At 37.4% G+C, this 15,911-nt stretch overlaps 1 protein-coding gene across 1 annotated transcript; it reads left to right on the top strand.

The window, feature by feature from the left end:
• Positions 1–14,693: 14,693 nt before the first annotated feature.
• Positions 14,694–15,911, top strand: CSP8 (chemosensory protein 8). Its single transcript, NM_001043602.1, has 2 exons — positions 14,694–14,880; positions 15,724–15,911. Exons 1-2 carry the CDS (start codon positions 14,694–14,696, stop codon positions 15,909–15,911), a joined length of 375 nt encoding a protein of 124 aa, NP_001037067.1.

Raw genomic sequence — 15,911 nt, 5'->3', positions numbered from 1 at the left:
GTCTCATCTTGGTAGCATTAGAGACTTTTCTGTCCTGCCACATACGTGTAAGCTTGCTCATCGCAGCTTTGGCCATTTAAGTCCTTCTCTTGATCTCCCGTTCGCCTCCCTGGTCAGTAAGTAGAGATCCGAGGTAGATAAACTCTCCAACTAATTCTACATTCGAGAGTTCGCCTGTCCTAATGAGTTGTCTGGCCCTATCAATAAGCATGACTTTTGTTTTGGACCTATTGACAGTGAGTCCCACCAGCCCGCTCTCATGCTCCATTCTGCTGAACAGATCGGCGAGCTCCCTCTCCGAAGATGCAAAGATTGTGGTGTCGTCCGCATATCTCAGGTTACTGATCTTTACTTTAAGCCTTCATATTTAGTTTCAAAACACGACAAACTTTGATTACAATAATTATGTAAGCTACATTCCGCTCGGTAAAAAATGTTCTCTTTAAGTTAGAATCTTAACGCATAAGCAAACACAAACACGTACCCTAAAGTAGGCTGCAAGTAAGTGTTACTTTGATGTAATAACAACTTCAGCCCGATATCTTAAAATCGATAAACGCTCGACACCAGCTCTGATAGTTGGTCTATTCGTGTCAATTTAGACTATTTAATATTTTAAATGTGAAACATTGAATGTTTCTTACCCAAAGACGCAAAATTTTTTGAACGTATTTTAATAAAATTTCGCTTAAAAGGTAGCTTATAGTATGTTTGTTTCGGACAGGGAGTCGAGCCTAGTGCATGAATTTTTCGCGCCAAGGGGCGTGCGGGTATGTGGGTGTTGACGGTCCCCAGAATTTGGGAGCGGACTCCGAGTCCAAGGATATTTTAGGGCGCTATCCACCAAACGACTTCCCTTGGACTCTCACACCCGACGTCCGATCTCTTTCCGGGGTCAGAACCAGGATAGAGTAGTGGGGTCAACCCTATAATCAGACTCGGTGTGCTACTTCGAGGACGGCTGCTGTTTTTTATTCGTTACTGCAAGTTAATATGCGCATTTGGTATTGAGTAGAAGACACGAGTTCATGTTTTTTTTATACTATAGTTGGGTGGACGAGCTCACAGACTACCTGGTGTTAAGTGGTAGCCGGAGCCCATAGACATCTGCAACATAAATGTCGCCATGAACCTCGAGACATGAGTTTTAAGATCTCATCAGTTTTTACAGTATAACGGCTGCCCCACCTTTCGAACCGAATCGCATTACTGCTTCACATAGTAATCATGTAGTAGTAATACACAATTTTAACAAAAAAAATGGACTTCATCAAAATATAATTAGAATTTCATCAATGTAATCAAAATCAATTAAATATGAATTGCATTTAAATAAGCAGATATGGATAAAAGTTAAACTTCACCGCATGAGAGCACCAGCTTTCAAGTTAATAAAAAAGATAAATCGTCAGAATCGATTTATCTAGAAAAGCTATCTATCTATCTGAGCTTATACGCATATTACAATCCAATTGAGAGCCTCCGCCTATTCTTGAAGTTGATTAACAAAGAGATTGTGACTGTTTAGAACATATATTATGTTAAGGTGATAAGGTGTAATTTTGTTTGGCTTGACATCTATATATATAAAAATGAATAGCTGTTCGTTAGTCTCGCTAAAACTCGAGAACGGCTGGACCGATTTGGCTAATTTTGGTCTTGAATTATTTGTAAAAGTCCAGAGAAGGTTAAAAAGGTAGATAAATATGAAATTGCTCGGAATTAAATCATCATCATCATCATCATTTCAGCCTATCGCCGTCCACTGCTGAACATAGGCCTCTCCAATAGATTTCCAGTGCGACCGGCCCATTGCCACCTGCATCCAACGAGACCCAGCGCTTTTTACTAGGTCGTCGGTCCATCTAGTAGGTGGCCGTCCCACACTGCGCTTGCCAGTACGTGGTCGCCACTCCAGGATCTTTCTGCCCCATCGACCGTCCTCTCTTCGTGCTATGTGGCCGGCCCATTGCCACTTCAGTTCACTAATTCTACGGGCTATGTCAGCAACCTTCGTTCTTCTACGGATCTCCTCATTTCGGATTCGATCACGTAGAGAAATGCCGAGCATAGCCCTCTCCATAGCTCGCTGCGCGACTTTGAGCCTTCTAAAAAGATCCCTAGTGAAGCACCACGTCTCCGAGCCGTAAGTCATCACTGGTAACACACATTGGTTGTACACCTTTGTCTTAAGGCACTGAGGTATTTTGGACGAGAAGACGTTGTGCAGTTTACCGAACGCTGCCCAGCCGAGTTGGATCCGTCTACTGACCTCTCTCTCAAAGTTGGACCTACCTAATCGGACTGCCTGTCCTAGGTATATATATTCGTCAACAACTTCAAGAGTAGAGCTCCCAACAGTAACTATGGTGGGTGCAACATGGACATTGTACATGATTTTTGTTTTGTCCATGTTCATTTTAAGACCCACTTGTTGAGAAACCCTACTGAGGTCACCGAGCATACGCCCTAAATCTTCCAGCGACTCTGCCATGACCACGATGTCATCGGCAAACCGAAGATGAGTGATGTATTCGCCGTTAATATTGATGCCAAGTCCTTGCCATTCCAGAAGCTTGAAGGAATCCTCCAGAGCAGTGATAAACAGTTTCGGAGATATCACATCTCCCTGTCTCACTCCTCTCTTTACAGGGATTTCCTTCGTGCAATGCTCCTGTACTCGGACTGACATGGTGGCGTTATTATACAAACACTTCAATACTTCGATGTACCGGTGGTCAATACGGCACCGCTGGAGAGATCTAAGGACCGCCCATGTTTCGACGGAATCAAAGGCTTTCTCATAGTCCACAAACGCTAAGCATAATGGCCGATTGTACTCTTCGGTCTTCTGTACAATCTGCCGCAGCGTATGTATGTGGTCTATGGTACTGTAGCCTTTTCGGAAACCGGCTTGTTCGGTAGGCTGGAAGTCATCAAACCTGCGTTCGAGACGATTCGTGATGACTCTCGAGAACAGCTTGTAGACATGGCTCAGCAGTGCTATGGGCCTATAGTTCTTCAATAAGGTTTTGTCACCTTTTTTGAAGAACAGGATCACAACACCCCTGTTCCATGCCTGTGGCGGTTTTCCATCGAGCAAAGAGGAATTGAAGAGCTTCTGAAGGACTTTCAGTACCGGCGTCCCGCCTGCTTTCAGAAGCTCCGTAGTAATTCCATCCTCGCCCGGTGCCTTGTTATTCTTAAGCTGTTTGAGAGCCATCCTAATCTCGTACAGGCTGATGTCCGGGATGTCTTCGGTGTAGTGTCGGGTTAGCTTGGCTCTAGGGTCTGCAGCTAAACCTTGTGGTTCAGCTGAGACCGAGGTAAACAGCTGCCCGTAGAACCTCTCTATCTCCCGTAGGACCTCTGACTTATTCGACGTTACACGTCCATCTTCGGTCTTCAGCTTCGTCAGCTGGCTTTGCCCAATAGAAGCGTCTCTTGCGAACACTTTAGAGCCTTGGTTTCGCTCAATCGTCTCTTTGATACGCTGAGTATTAAAGGAGCGTAGGTCGTGTCGCAAGGACTTCATGATATGTCTATTGAGTTGCCTATATGACTCAGCGTCCTCCGAAGTTTGCAGCGTCATCAAACGTCGACTAGCCATGAGGTTTCGGGTGCGGTCGGATAGTTTCTGAGGTCTATTCGTATGGTGGGTTTTGAAAAATTTCGACCCTACCGTACGGACAGTCTCTACCAGCCTGCTGTTTACATCGTCCACTGATGCGCAGCTGTTTAGCCATTCGAAGCGATTAGCCAATTCGAGTTGAAAGCTCTCGGGGTTTTGGATTTGTGCATTCGACGGTCGAAGCGTTGACTTCATCAGACGCGATCTTTCCAGTCTGACATTGATATTCAACATGCCTCTGACGATTCGGTGATCACTTCCTGTTTTAACACTGTTGATCACAGAGACATCGTTGAATATCTGTCTGTTGGTGCTCATGATGAAGTCAATTTCATTTCTTGTTACACCGTCGGGACTCAACCAGGTCCATTTCCGTTGTGGCGGCTTCTTGAAGAAAGAATTCATCATAAAGAGTCCTTCCTTCTCCATAAAGTCCGCCAGCATCTGTCCTCTGGGATTCCGCTGCCCAAATCCAAATGGCCCCACTTTCAACTCATCATCGCCTCTACGGCCCAGTTTTGCATTGAAATCTCCCATAACAACGGTAAAATGTGATTGGGAGCTACGTATGGCCCTACTAATGTCCTCATACGTAGCTTCCACTTCATCGTCTGGATGTGACGTCGATGGGGCGTATACCTGTACAATCTTCAGCGAATACCGCTTTGTGATTTTGAGGACAAGGTATACTACCCTACTCGACACACTTTCGATGGCCACAATGTTGTTTATGAGAGATTTGTGGACGATAAACCCAACACCACCTTGGGACTTCTGTTCTCCCTCCCGGTAGTAGAACAAGTGGCCGGACTGTAAGGTTTTCGTATCCTCCCCCTCTCTTCGGATCTCCGATAAACCAATAACGTCCCAGCGCAACTTGTTCATTTCTTCTTCCAGCTCTATTAGCTTCTCGTCCAACCTCAAAGTGCGCACGTTGTATGTCACCAGGGCCAGTTGTCGTTGTGAAGGGGGGTGGTAGCCGGATCTCTGCCGGGGATTCTTAGCACCCCTTGCCCCGCCGTTACCATGGCCGCTACCGTAACCAGGAATAGCGGGGCCGCCGGGGACTAGGGGCCTGGTTCTGCGGTGTGCAATCATTTTGGAGGTTTATTAGCCTACTAGTACCACGCTGGCTAGACGGGTTGGTACAGGGTTTAATTTCGAGTTTTCCTTCTCTCACACTAGTAAATATTGTGTGTTATGCTTTCCCTTTTGTCGCCTCTTACGACTCCCCTGGGATGGTAATGGGGGTGGTGACAAAAGTATTCTAATGCCGTCACCACACGGCAACGGCACGGAATTAAATAAAAATAACAATTTGGTTTTCCCTTTGACGTGTCCCCCGTCGGATGGATTCCTTTTGTTTGCTTTAAGTTTATTTTATACAAAAGTTTAGGTATTTTATTTATCGATTGAGGCACTACGAAGTCTGCCGGGTCAGCTAGTTAGAAATAAAAGACGCGTGGTTTATGTAGCCCTGTCTATAACACTGTAGCGGTAATAGATCCGGCTCGATGCCCCTCAATTTGTATGCCGATATTTTTTCGATTGTTTGTCTATAAGCCTCAAGTATTTAAAAAAAAATGTGTGCGTGTACTAGTGTACACACGTAAGAAGTGAAACTTGTTTATGGCCTTATTTTTCGAAAAATGATCTACATGCAACTTTCTAGAAATTGGTTAAATAAAGTTAAATTAGATAAAGTTTAAACAAAAGGATTTTATTATCATAGACATGAATACAAATAATACAATTATTTCACTTTACCTTTTTGCTACTAAGATTATTACAGCATTTCATTAATTGTAATAGAATTATTACTATCATTGTCATTGTCATTATATATTTTTGTAATTAATGGCTTATGGTAACTGAAATATGAAATATATGGTTTACATTCCACGAAATTTAGTGACCGAGTAAAAACTCCATCAATTGTAGTGCCAGATCTTGTTGTTGACGTTTGAGGACTGTTTTTCATGGATAAATTCAATTTATCTTTCAGAAATTCAACTAGCTTCAAAGAATTTTCCGATGCAAAATTTACATTAAAATCTCCACTTAAAATCATCGGTATTTTATAATTATTGTTACCGAGTAAAGAGGCACCTTCACTTGTGTACGGCAACAATGAATGGTGAAGAAAAAGATGGCGCGTAACGGAAAAATGTGACGCGTAACCGAAAAATGTGACGGTAATTTTTTTTCCAACGCCGATAAAGAAGTTTCACTTCAAAAAACAAATGATAACTTCACTCGGATTCTACGAATTTCTATCCACCATTATAAAACTGTGAGAATAGGATAAATAAAACAACAAAAAATGTTTACATGATTTATTATTTATTATAGAATTAAATTAACATTTCGCTCACATTTATAAGATTACATATCTTTACTTTTCGCCGCCATCACGGTACTGGCCACCGGCTGAAATAAAAATTTCAATTAACAATTCGTAAGACAAGGAATGTTTTAAAAGAATATTATGTATAACTTACGTTCGCCGTCAACAATGTTAACTGAAAACAAAAAAACAAAAAAAAATTACTTTATTGAAATGTTTCGAATAAAACTATTTATTGGGGGTTGTGAGACGATCAATAACATATTAAATTAAAATATAGGTCTAGGGAATTTTGAGTAAATTATTGGAACGAAGTTCCTTACGGCAGGCTTGGAGGAGATAGGGATTTTGCTGCGCGACCGAACTGAAAAAAATGTGATAGTAAAACCGTAAGAAAAAGTCCGTGGAATAAAACCGTTAAATGAGACGAGCGCAGGTGCGACAGTCGTATACACAAGCGAGTAGTGTATAATACCTTTCTCTTTCTCCTTCTTTCTTTTCGTTCTCTCATCCCTTCTCTCTCTATTACTATTCCACCCCGCTAATGCATAGTATATACTCATGAATTCATGGACAAGCACGTGGCGAATACTCACATTAAAGATACATTTTACTCGTGAATAGCCACGTTTATTTTTTGCAAATTGTGTCGATTCTACATTAGCCGAAGGAACTTCGTCCCTACCTGGTGTCCCACGACACCACATATTTTTTAAGTTAAATCGATCACTCAATCGCTATTTTTTTTGAGTTATTATGTAAATTCATGACACAGTAATAAAAATACATATTATTATTCTAAAATTTGTTGTGTGGTTTGTTTGTTCTTTCGCTTGCGCATCGCACGAAAACTATTGGAACTATTTCTGTAATTTTTTAAAGTAAACCTAAAGTAAATTATTTCAGAACTGATAAATTTAGACCTTTCTTATGGGAGCAACTAATTTAGACAACGAATTGAAGATGCTAAACATCGATATATATCGATGATGCTAAAGGCCAAAGGGTAGAGAAGAATCAATATTGGATGAGGCCTTGCATTAATGTTTATTTTTATATTATATTTTTATTTATGCACTTGCGTACATTTTAAATGCGTATTTATTTATTGAACATATCTTATTTTAGTAGTTAATTATTAACGAAACGCGAAAAATCTTATATAATCTTTTTTTACGGTTTCTAAGAATTTGAACATTCAAAGTCTGGCATATTTTTAATATATTTTTATTTCACGTCACTTACCGCCATGATCTTCATCCACAACTTTCACTGCAAATAAAAAGAATAATTAAATGAAGTTTGATGAAGAGATTTGATGAGTATTACCAATAACATTGTTGATAGTTGACCATTACTAACGTTATTGTTAAATTCATTAATTTGTAAGCTTAAAATCAACCAATAGAACAGACTAAACTAAATATTAAAATGTACTACATCAAATCAAAAACTTATACAGTTGCACTTTATTTAGAACTAGTTGACCCGGCAGACTTCGTAGTGCCTCAATCGATAAATAAAAGACCTAAACTTTTGTATAAAATAAACTTAAAACAAACAAAAAGAATCCGTCCGACGGGGGACACATCAAAGGAAAAACAAAATTGTTATTTTTATTTAATTCCAAACATTTTCATATTTATCTACCTTTTAAACCTTCTCTGAACTTCCACAAATAATTTAAGACCAAAATTAACCAAATCGGTCCAGCCGTTCTCGAGTTTTAGCGAGACTAACGAACAGCAATTCATTTTTATATATATAGATTGCCGGTAAAAACCAAGATAAGTGGACAAGTGTAGACTGGTTATACGAGCTGTGTAGAATAAATTACTGTATTTTCCAAAGAAAACGTAATCGAACCTGCGACTGTTCGAAAAACATCACTAATTTGCTATGTATAAATAACTAATTCATTTTTCGCACCACGCAGTCTAACGTGAAATTATCATTGACGCCCCTGTGCGTCTTACAAGGCCGTTGTCCCGTGGCGTCAACTAATTTTGAATTAAGCATTACACTACACGCATTGTGTAAAAAGGTTTTATTTTTATTACAAACTAGCTGACCCGGCAGACTTCGTAGTGCCTCAATCGATAAATAAAAGACACATCAAGGGGACACATCAAAAGAAAAACAAAATTGTTTGTTTTTATATAATTCCGAGTATTTTCATATTTATCTACCTTTTAAACCTTCTCTGGACTTCCACGAATAATTCAAGACCAAAATTAGCCAAATCGGTCCAGCCGTTCTCGAGTTTTAGCGAGACTAACGAACAGCAATTCATTTTTATATATAGAGATAGATATTTTTTTTTTTTTTTTTTTATTGCTTAGATGTGTGGACGAGCTCACAGCCCACCTGGTGTTAAGTGGTTACTGGAGCCCATAGACATCTACAACGTAAATGCGCCACCCACCTTGAGATATAAGTTGTAAGGTCTCAGTATAGTTACAACGGCTGCCCCACCCTTCAAACCGAAACGCATTACTGCTTCACGGCAGAAATAGACAGGGCGGTGGTACCTACCCGCGCGGACTCACAACAGGTCCTACCACCAGTAATTACGCAAATTATAATTTTGCGGGTTTCACTTTTATTACACGATGTTATTCCTTCACCGTGGAAGTCAATCGTGAACATTTGTTGAGTACGTATTTCATTAGAAAAATTGGTACCCGCCTGCGGGATTCGAACACTGGTGCATCGCGCTCAACGCGAATGCACCGGACGTCTTATCCGTTAGACCACGACGACTTAAGATAGATAGATAGATAGATTTTATCATGCTTTACAGTAACATGATTTGTTTTGGCTATCGGAAACGGTTAACTTAAAGCCAGTACGTTGTCTTCGTCTATATTAAAACATTCAAAACATACTTTTCAGTTTAATTACCTGGATCAACGCCGGGGGCGACTTCGCCATCTGAGAAAAAATCCATCTCTACTGTTATTTTACTTTTTAGGTAATTGAAAGAATTATTAAGTTAGACTATTGCTTTTGTCTTCAAGTATAAAGGAGAGACAGAAGTAAAATTATCCGTGTATTAAGCATTTTTACGGTTTAAATTATTATCTTTGATTATTTACAAAATTTCGAAGATTCATTCACAATTTAAAAAATATTTCAACTAATTTATTTACCTTCGTTTTAGGTTCATTTGAAATTATAGATTAGGTAATCTTAGCATTTAAGTGCAAGTAGTATTTTATTTATTTATTTATTGCTTAGATGGGTGGACGAGCTTACAGTCCACCTGGTTTTAAGTGGTCACCGGAGCTCATAGACAATCTACAACGTAAATGCGCCACCCACCTTGAGATATAAGTTCTAAGGTCTCAGTATAGTTACAACGGCTGCCCCACCCTTCAAACCGAAGCGCATTACCGCTTCACGGCAGAAATAGGCGGGCTGGTGGTCCTACCCGTGAGGACTCACAAGAGATAAAAAAAATAAAAATAAAATTTAGTAAAATCGGTTAGGTATTAATTAATGTGAAAGCTACTTGCTCAATTTATATGAAATTCTATGATGCTTACCGGGACTGTCCCCGCCGTTTTCTGTAACAAAAAAATATTTCATTTATAAACAACGATTTATAAACAATAAATGGAGTAAGGAGTAAGTGAATTTTATTCAAGAGTCTACTTTAGAGTTCACTTTGAAAGAACTTTAGAGGGATTTTTTTACATCATTTAAATGTTGCTTATGATCATATCGATTTTGATATGGACATCGTACAATTACATCTAATGTAAACTACATATTTTTCAATAAGTTGTTGTTTACCAGTTTAGAATATAAGTAAATTGCCCACTACTGTACATGTTTGGTAGATTTTATCATCAGACAAAGACAGTTCGAGAGCATAAAAGTCTGTGTTACAGATAATTATGTCTTTAATAAATATTTAAAAAAGCTATTGCTTATTCGTAGATTGAATCAGTAAATATGTATTAAAGAAAGAAAGAAGAAATAACAATTTTCATTCGATGGAAAGACAAAGGGAATTGGCTCAGCCAATGCTCTCCAAAGCAGATGTTTCCAACAACCTTGATCTTTGACTATCCTTTTCACTAATGAAACGAAAAACATTGTAAAATCACAAAATTATATCTATATATTAATACGTGAAGAAAAAACTTTGTACCTCTTTTTACGAAAATCGCGTGGACGGAGGAGTATGAATATTTTTTAGAGAATATAGAGAAGAAGTGCAGAATGCTAATATTTTTAAACAATTATGCGTTAATAATGCCTTAAATTTATTAAAAAATATTACACTCACTACCATGTATATGATACACACACACACACACACACACACACATATATATATATATATATATAAGTGGGAAGATCGATACTTTTTGGTTAAATAACACTGGCACACTGGTTTTATTTTAAGAGAAGAAAATATTAATTACAGATAACAAATTGACATGACGATGTTACGAATAGTATTTTTTTGAAAGAATAAAATATATTGTTGTTAAACTAAATATCTACTAAAATTTCGCAATACCATCCCATATATATATAAAATATATAATATGCTCTTTGTTTATTGTCAAATTTTTGTTATTGCTTGAAGTCTGTGGTCAAATTTAGAATAGGTTGATATTGTTAATTTTTAATATTATTAGTCTATAGCATAGCCTTGGCGAAATTTTTGATTATAGAAGTCTAATAGTCTTTGATAATAGAACCATAATGATGTTCAAACTTATAATTTCAATTAATTATAGTCAAATTTCTACTACTGCGGGATCATTAGTTTAAATAGAAGTGCCTGGAGCATCGAATGCAGAAGCTACTTTAGTACTGAACAATTGCAATCACTTCTATATTTTTATTACGTAAGTAAGACTTACAGTGTAGGTATTAAGTATGCTTAAACAAGTTAACCTTAATTGCACGGCCAAGATATATTTACTTACCTTGAGAGTTGACAGCTACAATCGCAAACATAGCGATCAGTGCAAAAGCGACCTGGAAATACACACGATTTTCAATAAGAAATACGCTACTAAATTAAATCAAATCTTTTTTTTTATTGCTTAAATGGGTGTACGAGCTCACAGCCCACCTGGCTTTAAGTGGTTACTGGAGCCCATAGACATCTACGACGTAAATGCGCCACCCACCTTGAGATACAAGTTCTAAGGTCTCAAGTATAGTTACAACGGCTGCCCCATTCTTCAAACCGAAACGCATTACTGCTTCACGGCAGAAATAGGCAGGGTGGTGGTACCTAACCGCGCGGACTCACAAGAGGTCCTACCACCAGTAAAACATTTACAGAGCTTTCAGTCATTACAGAGTTTTTTTACAGTCATACAGTCATTACAGTCATTACGGAGTTTTTTTAAATCACAGATACTCTTATGAAAAACGAAGCTTGAATTACCCAACATTTTTTAAACCTTTCCCTAAATTGAGTCACAATATTAAAAACTAGCGGCACGCTCCGGCTCCGCTCGGGTCTTTAACAAAAATTTCAACGATATTTGACGTTGTTTTATTTTTTAAATAAAAGAACACTTTGCGGCATAACTACAATAGTTAGACATTTGCTGTCGCGACAATTTTGTAATTAATAATGAGTTCTACAAAGTCGTAGTACATTATTTTATTCTATCATCAATAGTTTTCGCAGGACACGCGATGTAAAGAATATTTTAGGTAATTTTTTTACACCTTGGGTTACATTATTGGAGTTTTAGTAAAGATCCCTAATTTTTCCAAAAAAGATTATAGCCTATGTCACTCGGAAAGACTGTAGCTCCTAAACAGTGAAAGAATTTTTCAAATTGGTTCAGTAGTTTCGGAGCCTACTCAAAACAAACAAACAAACAAATCTTTCCTCTTTATATAGGTAATATTAGTATACTTAGTAGTAGTTAAGTAGATTAACAATTAATCAGTAAGTCACTAAATACAATTCAAAAAAAATTCTCGCACCGTATATAATTAACTTAACGGGATGAACGACGAATGTACACAAAATACCAATAAATTCTAATAATCTATGCAAGAAGACAAATATCTACTAATACCTAATTTGTAAAAAAATCCTTAATCAATTCGTTGTTTTGTCGTATGAGCCAAGTGTTTTAGCAGAAGCGAATTGGCCGCCCACAATGTACACTTTCAATTTTAATAAACAAGTATTGAAAAGGCAGCCTTGGAGTACATGACGTAGCAGACAGGCTGCAGGAAAATCCCCGGGGTAGGCCCAAGAAATGCTGGTTAGATGTCGTAAAGGTGGATATGGACGCGAATAACATCGGCCCGAAGGTTACCGGAGACCGGACAAAATGGAGGAGTTTAAGTAGGAAAACGGACCCTGGTACTAGACCGAGAAAACACTAGGAAGAAGAAGAAGAAGAAGAAGTATTGGAAAGAAACAGCTTACCGTAAATTTCATGATTTCTATTCTTAAAACAGGAAATTGATTATTACTTCGTGCTGCTGGCTAATATTTGATAACTTTTGGTAGCCTCTCAAACATTTATATGAGTCTTAAGCCGGCGGATAACCCCGGTGTACCCATATAATTGTTTCGAAATTGATAACAAAATTTTAAGAAACGTATTACGTTTAACTCAATTTAAAAAAAACATGATATATAAAATGTAAACAGTCTCTTGACAATGGTTCTGATTGTTAAATCGGACCTCACACATTGATAACTAAGCAACCTTTGTAATCTAATCAAGCGGATTTATAATTAACTTTGTTTTTTTTTTATCCTACCTATGCTGATAGCCTTGAGAGGCTATTTCAGCTTACCCTAGCTTGTGTAGGTGAGTTCACGGGGCTCAAACCGGAGAATTGCTAACACTGACCCTAGCAAGAGCAGTGCTTCGCAGAATCTACCACCGGATCGGAAACGCGACCCACTGAGAGGATCCGGCGAGAAACTCAGTGGGCTGTGTCTGTGGGTTAGGATTCACTACTTCCAGAACACATAAGCGGGCAATGGGTATGGTGTTATTCGGATATTTATAAATACCCATAATTTATTGTTTGAACAATTGACGTGATGTTATGCGCGATAGTTAGCTCGAAAGCCAATTCAACGAAAAACAATTTTTCTTGAGCACGGATGCAATTGAGGGATTTGAATATATGTGTTTATGGTTATATTTTTATTAAGCTTGATATTAAGAGTAGCGTGGAGTATTATATTGTAGTTTAAAATTTATGTTTATGTTTAAAATTTATGTTTGGAACAACTATGTGTTCCAAAATCCGAAACTACATTAAAGAATAATAGTATACTAAGCATGAGCGTTAGGATATTTAATAAACTACCAAAGAAATTAAGAGACTTAACCGATTTTCATTTTAAGAAAAAACTAAAAGATAATCTTATTAGTGAAAATTATTATCACATAAATGATTTTCTTAGGGACGACATTGAAAATAAATGGTTTTTTCAATTATTAGTTGAATTATGGATGAATGAATGGTAAATTATATAATATTATAATATCTTGCACATGTCAAATAATGACAAAGCATACACGCTGCTTTTAACTTATGTAATAACTCATTTTCACTATGCTTGGCGAATAAAGGATTTCTTTCTTTCTTTTTAAATCGGAAGGGTACGAGGCTGGTCGAATTATGAAGTAGAAGTCTCAACGAAGTAAGAAATTTCATACTATATGAATCAGAATAGTTTGTGTGGTAGTACTGACCCGTGCCAATCAAAATAAGTCCATAAAAATTTGTGATGTAAGCAATGCATTGTATAATTGCTGTCATATCGGAACAAGGTTCATGTAAATGTTGTACAACAAATTATCACGTACGTTTTAATGAAACTAGTGACACTCTTGTTTACATGTTCTGTTCGCAAGTTCTGATATATTAGCGTCAGCACTTTGGTTTTGATGTCTCTGATAGATGCCGCTAAATATATACTTGGATATACACGTACGATGATTCATTTTTTTTTTCTCATTTACAATCCATATAAAAGATCTCCAGTCTTTTGAAATGAATAGTTCAAGTTTAACTGGAATACAAGACACAGGTTGACAGGTACGTCGATGCACATTACTTTTTCATAAGATTGAAGATCTACTAGATGGCCTTTCATCGAGTCAAATTCTATACAGTCCAATTTATTGATTAGTGTAGTCGTTCGACATCTAAAAAGTGAAACAATTTGTAAAAAATTTATTGGCACTGTTGTGTGCGAATATAATAATTTTAAGCACTCCTTGTCTAGTTAATGAATTATTTTGGTATTTATTAAACGTTATTTTTAGTTTATTAGTTGTTATTTTATTAAGCGTTATTAAAACGTTATTAAATTAAAGGAATATAAATTATACCGTATTAAAATTTGCCTCGAGTATTATAGCTTAGATCAGTTTTCATACATTGTCTTTAGGATTGTCATGTAACACATATTAACATGAATACCGAAGAAAGCAATCTCTTGGGAATAGTATTTTGACCTTTTTTGTACCCATTACAAAATGAATGTAAAATTTAATGATTATCGATTGAATAGTAGCAGACGTGAAAGTATGTATAACTAACAAACTACAACTTAACAGACCTGGATTGCGAATAATATCAACTAAAATTCAAGATCAGCTATGCTCTCTTTTTGCAAATTATCTACATTTATTTATTTATTTTTATTGTATACTATAATCACAGTTTATTTTAATTTTAGTAAACATGAAGACGATCTTGATTTTATGCGCGTTAGTATCGGTCGTTGTTTGCCGACCGGAAGAATACTACAGCAGTCAATATGATAATTTTGACGTCGAGCAGCTGGTGGGCAACTTGCGCCTCTTGAAGAACTATGCCAAGTGCTTCCTCGACCAAGGCCCCTGTACCGCCGAAGGAACAGAATTTAAGAGTAAGTTGATAAGTTACAATGTTTATTTTTTGTTATTCTGTTCTTAACTCTTATCAGTTTGCCGATGTCGAGAAATGATGAAGATAAAAACATCCTTTTCTGTATAGTTAAATTAGAATCAATTGATCGATTATCCACGATTCCAACTATTCAAATTAAGCATTTCTAATTTTAAGGAGCTCTCTTATATTATAAGTATCTAATGTTATTTGTGACCACTTTTAGATGTGATCTCTTTATGTACTGGATAAAAATGATAGCGTAGTGAGAGAGATCTCAATAAAACTAACAAACGAAAAGAAAACTAGAGTTTAAACAGTATTATAAGCATGTGATTCATTAGACATGCATTCATTAAAAGCCTTTTTTTCTGTGAAAGTTCCTTTTTTATAAATTGTTAGTTGTGCCCAAGGACATTGTCGCCACTCATCTTGAGATAACTGTTTGAAGTCTCATTTGCGCTGTATTTGTGCTGTCGGCCATTTCTTTACGCTGGAAAGCATTACTGCTTCGCGGCATAAATACGCAAAATATATATACATATCCGGACAAGCTTACAAGTCATTATTATTAATGTGGTATCACTCCTGGTCGGGAGTAGATTTCCATTTAGGTCCCTTTAATGAGTGCAGTAGAATGGCCTCGAGCAGAGAGAAATGGCAGGACATCTTGAGACGCCTCAAGTCTGCCCCTTCCAACACTACATGAAGATCACGACCACTCTGTCAAGAGCATAGAGTTACTGTTGTAGGTACTTATTAACTCCATGGTCAAGAGTGACACGATTGAGAGAAAATTACTCCTGATAGTATCATAACAATAAGTAAATGTGTGTGTTCACAGAAAGAATCCCCGAGGCGCTTAGAACTAAATGCGCCAAATGCAACCCGAAACAGCGTCATCTGATCCGTACAGTGGTAAAGGCTTTCCAGACTAAACTGCCTGACCTGTGGGAAGAGCTTGCCATAAAGGAGGACCCCAAGGGCCAATACAAACATGAATTTACTGCTTTCATCAACGCCATGGACTAA

This window comes from Bombyx mori, chromosome 19 (assembly GCF_030269925.1).
Source record: "Bombyx mori chromosome 19, ASM3026992v2".
NCBI lineage: Eukaryota > Metazoa > Arthropoda > Insecta > Lepidoptera > Bombycidae > Bombyx > Bombyx mori.
Note: the sequence above shows the minus strand (reverse complement) of the source record. Positions and strands in the feature narration are given on the sequence as shown.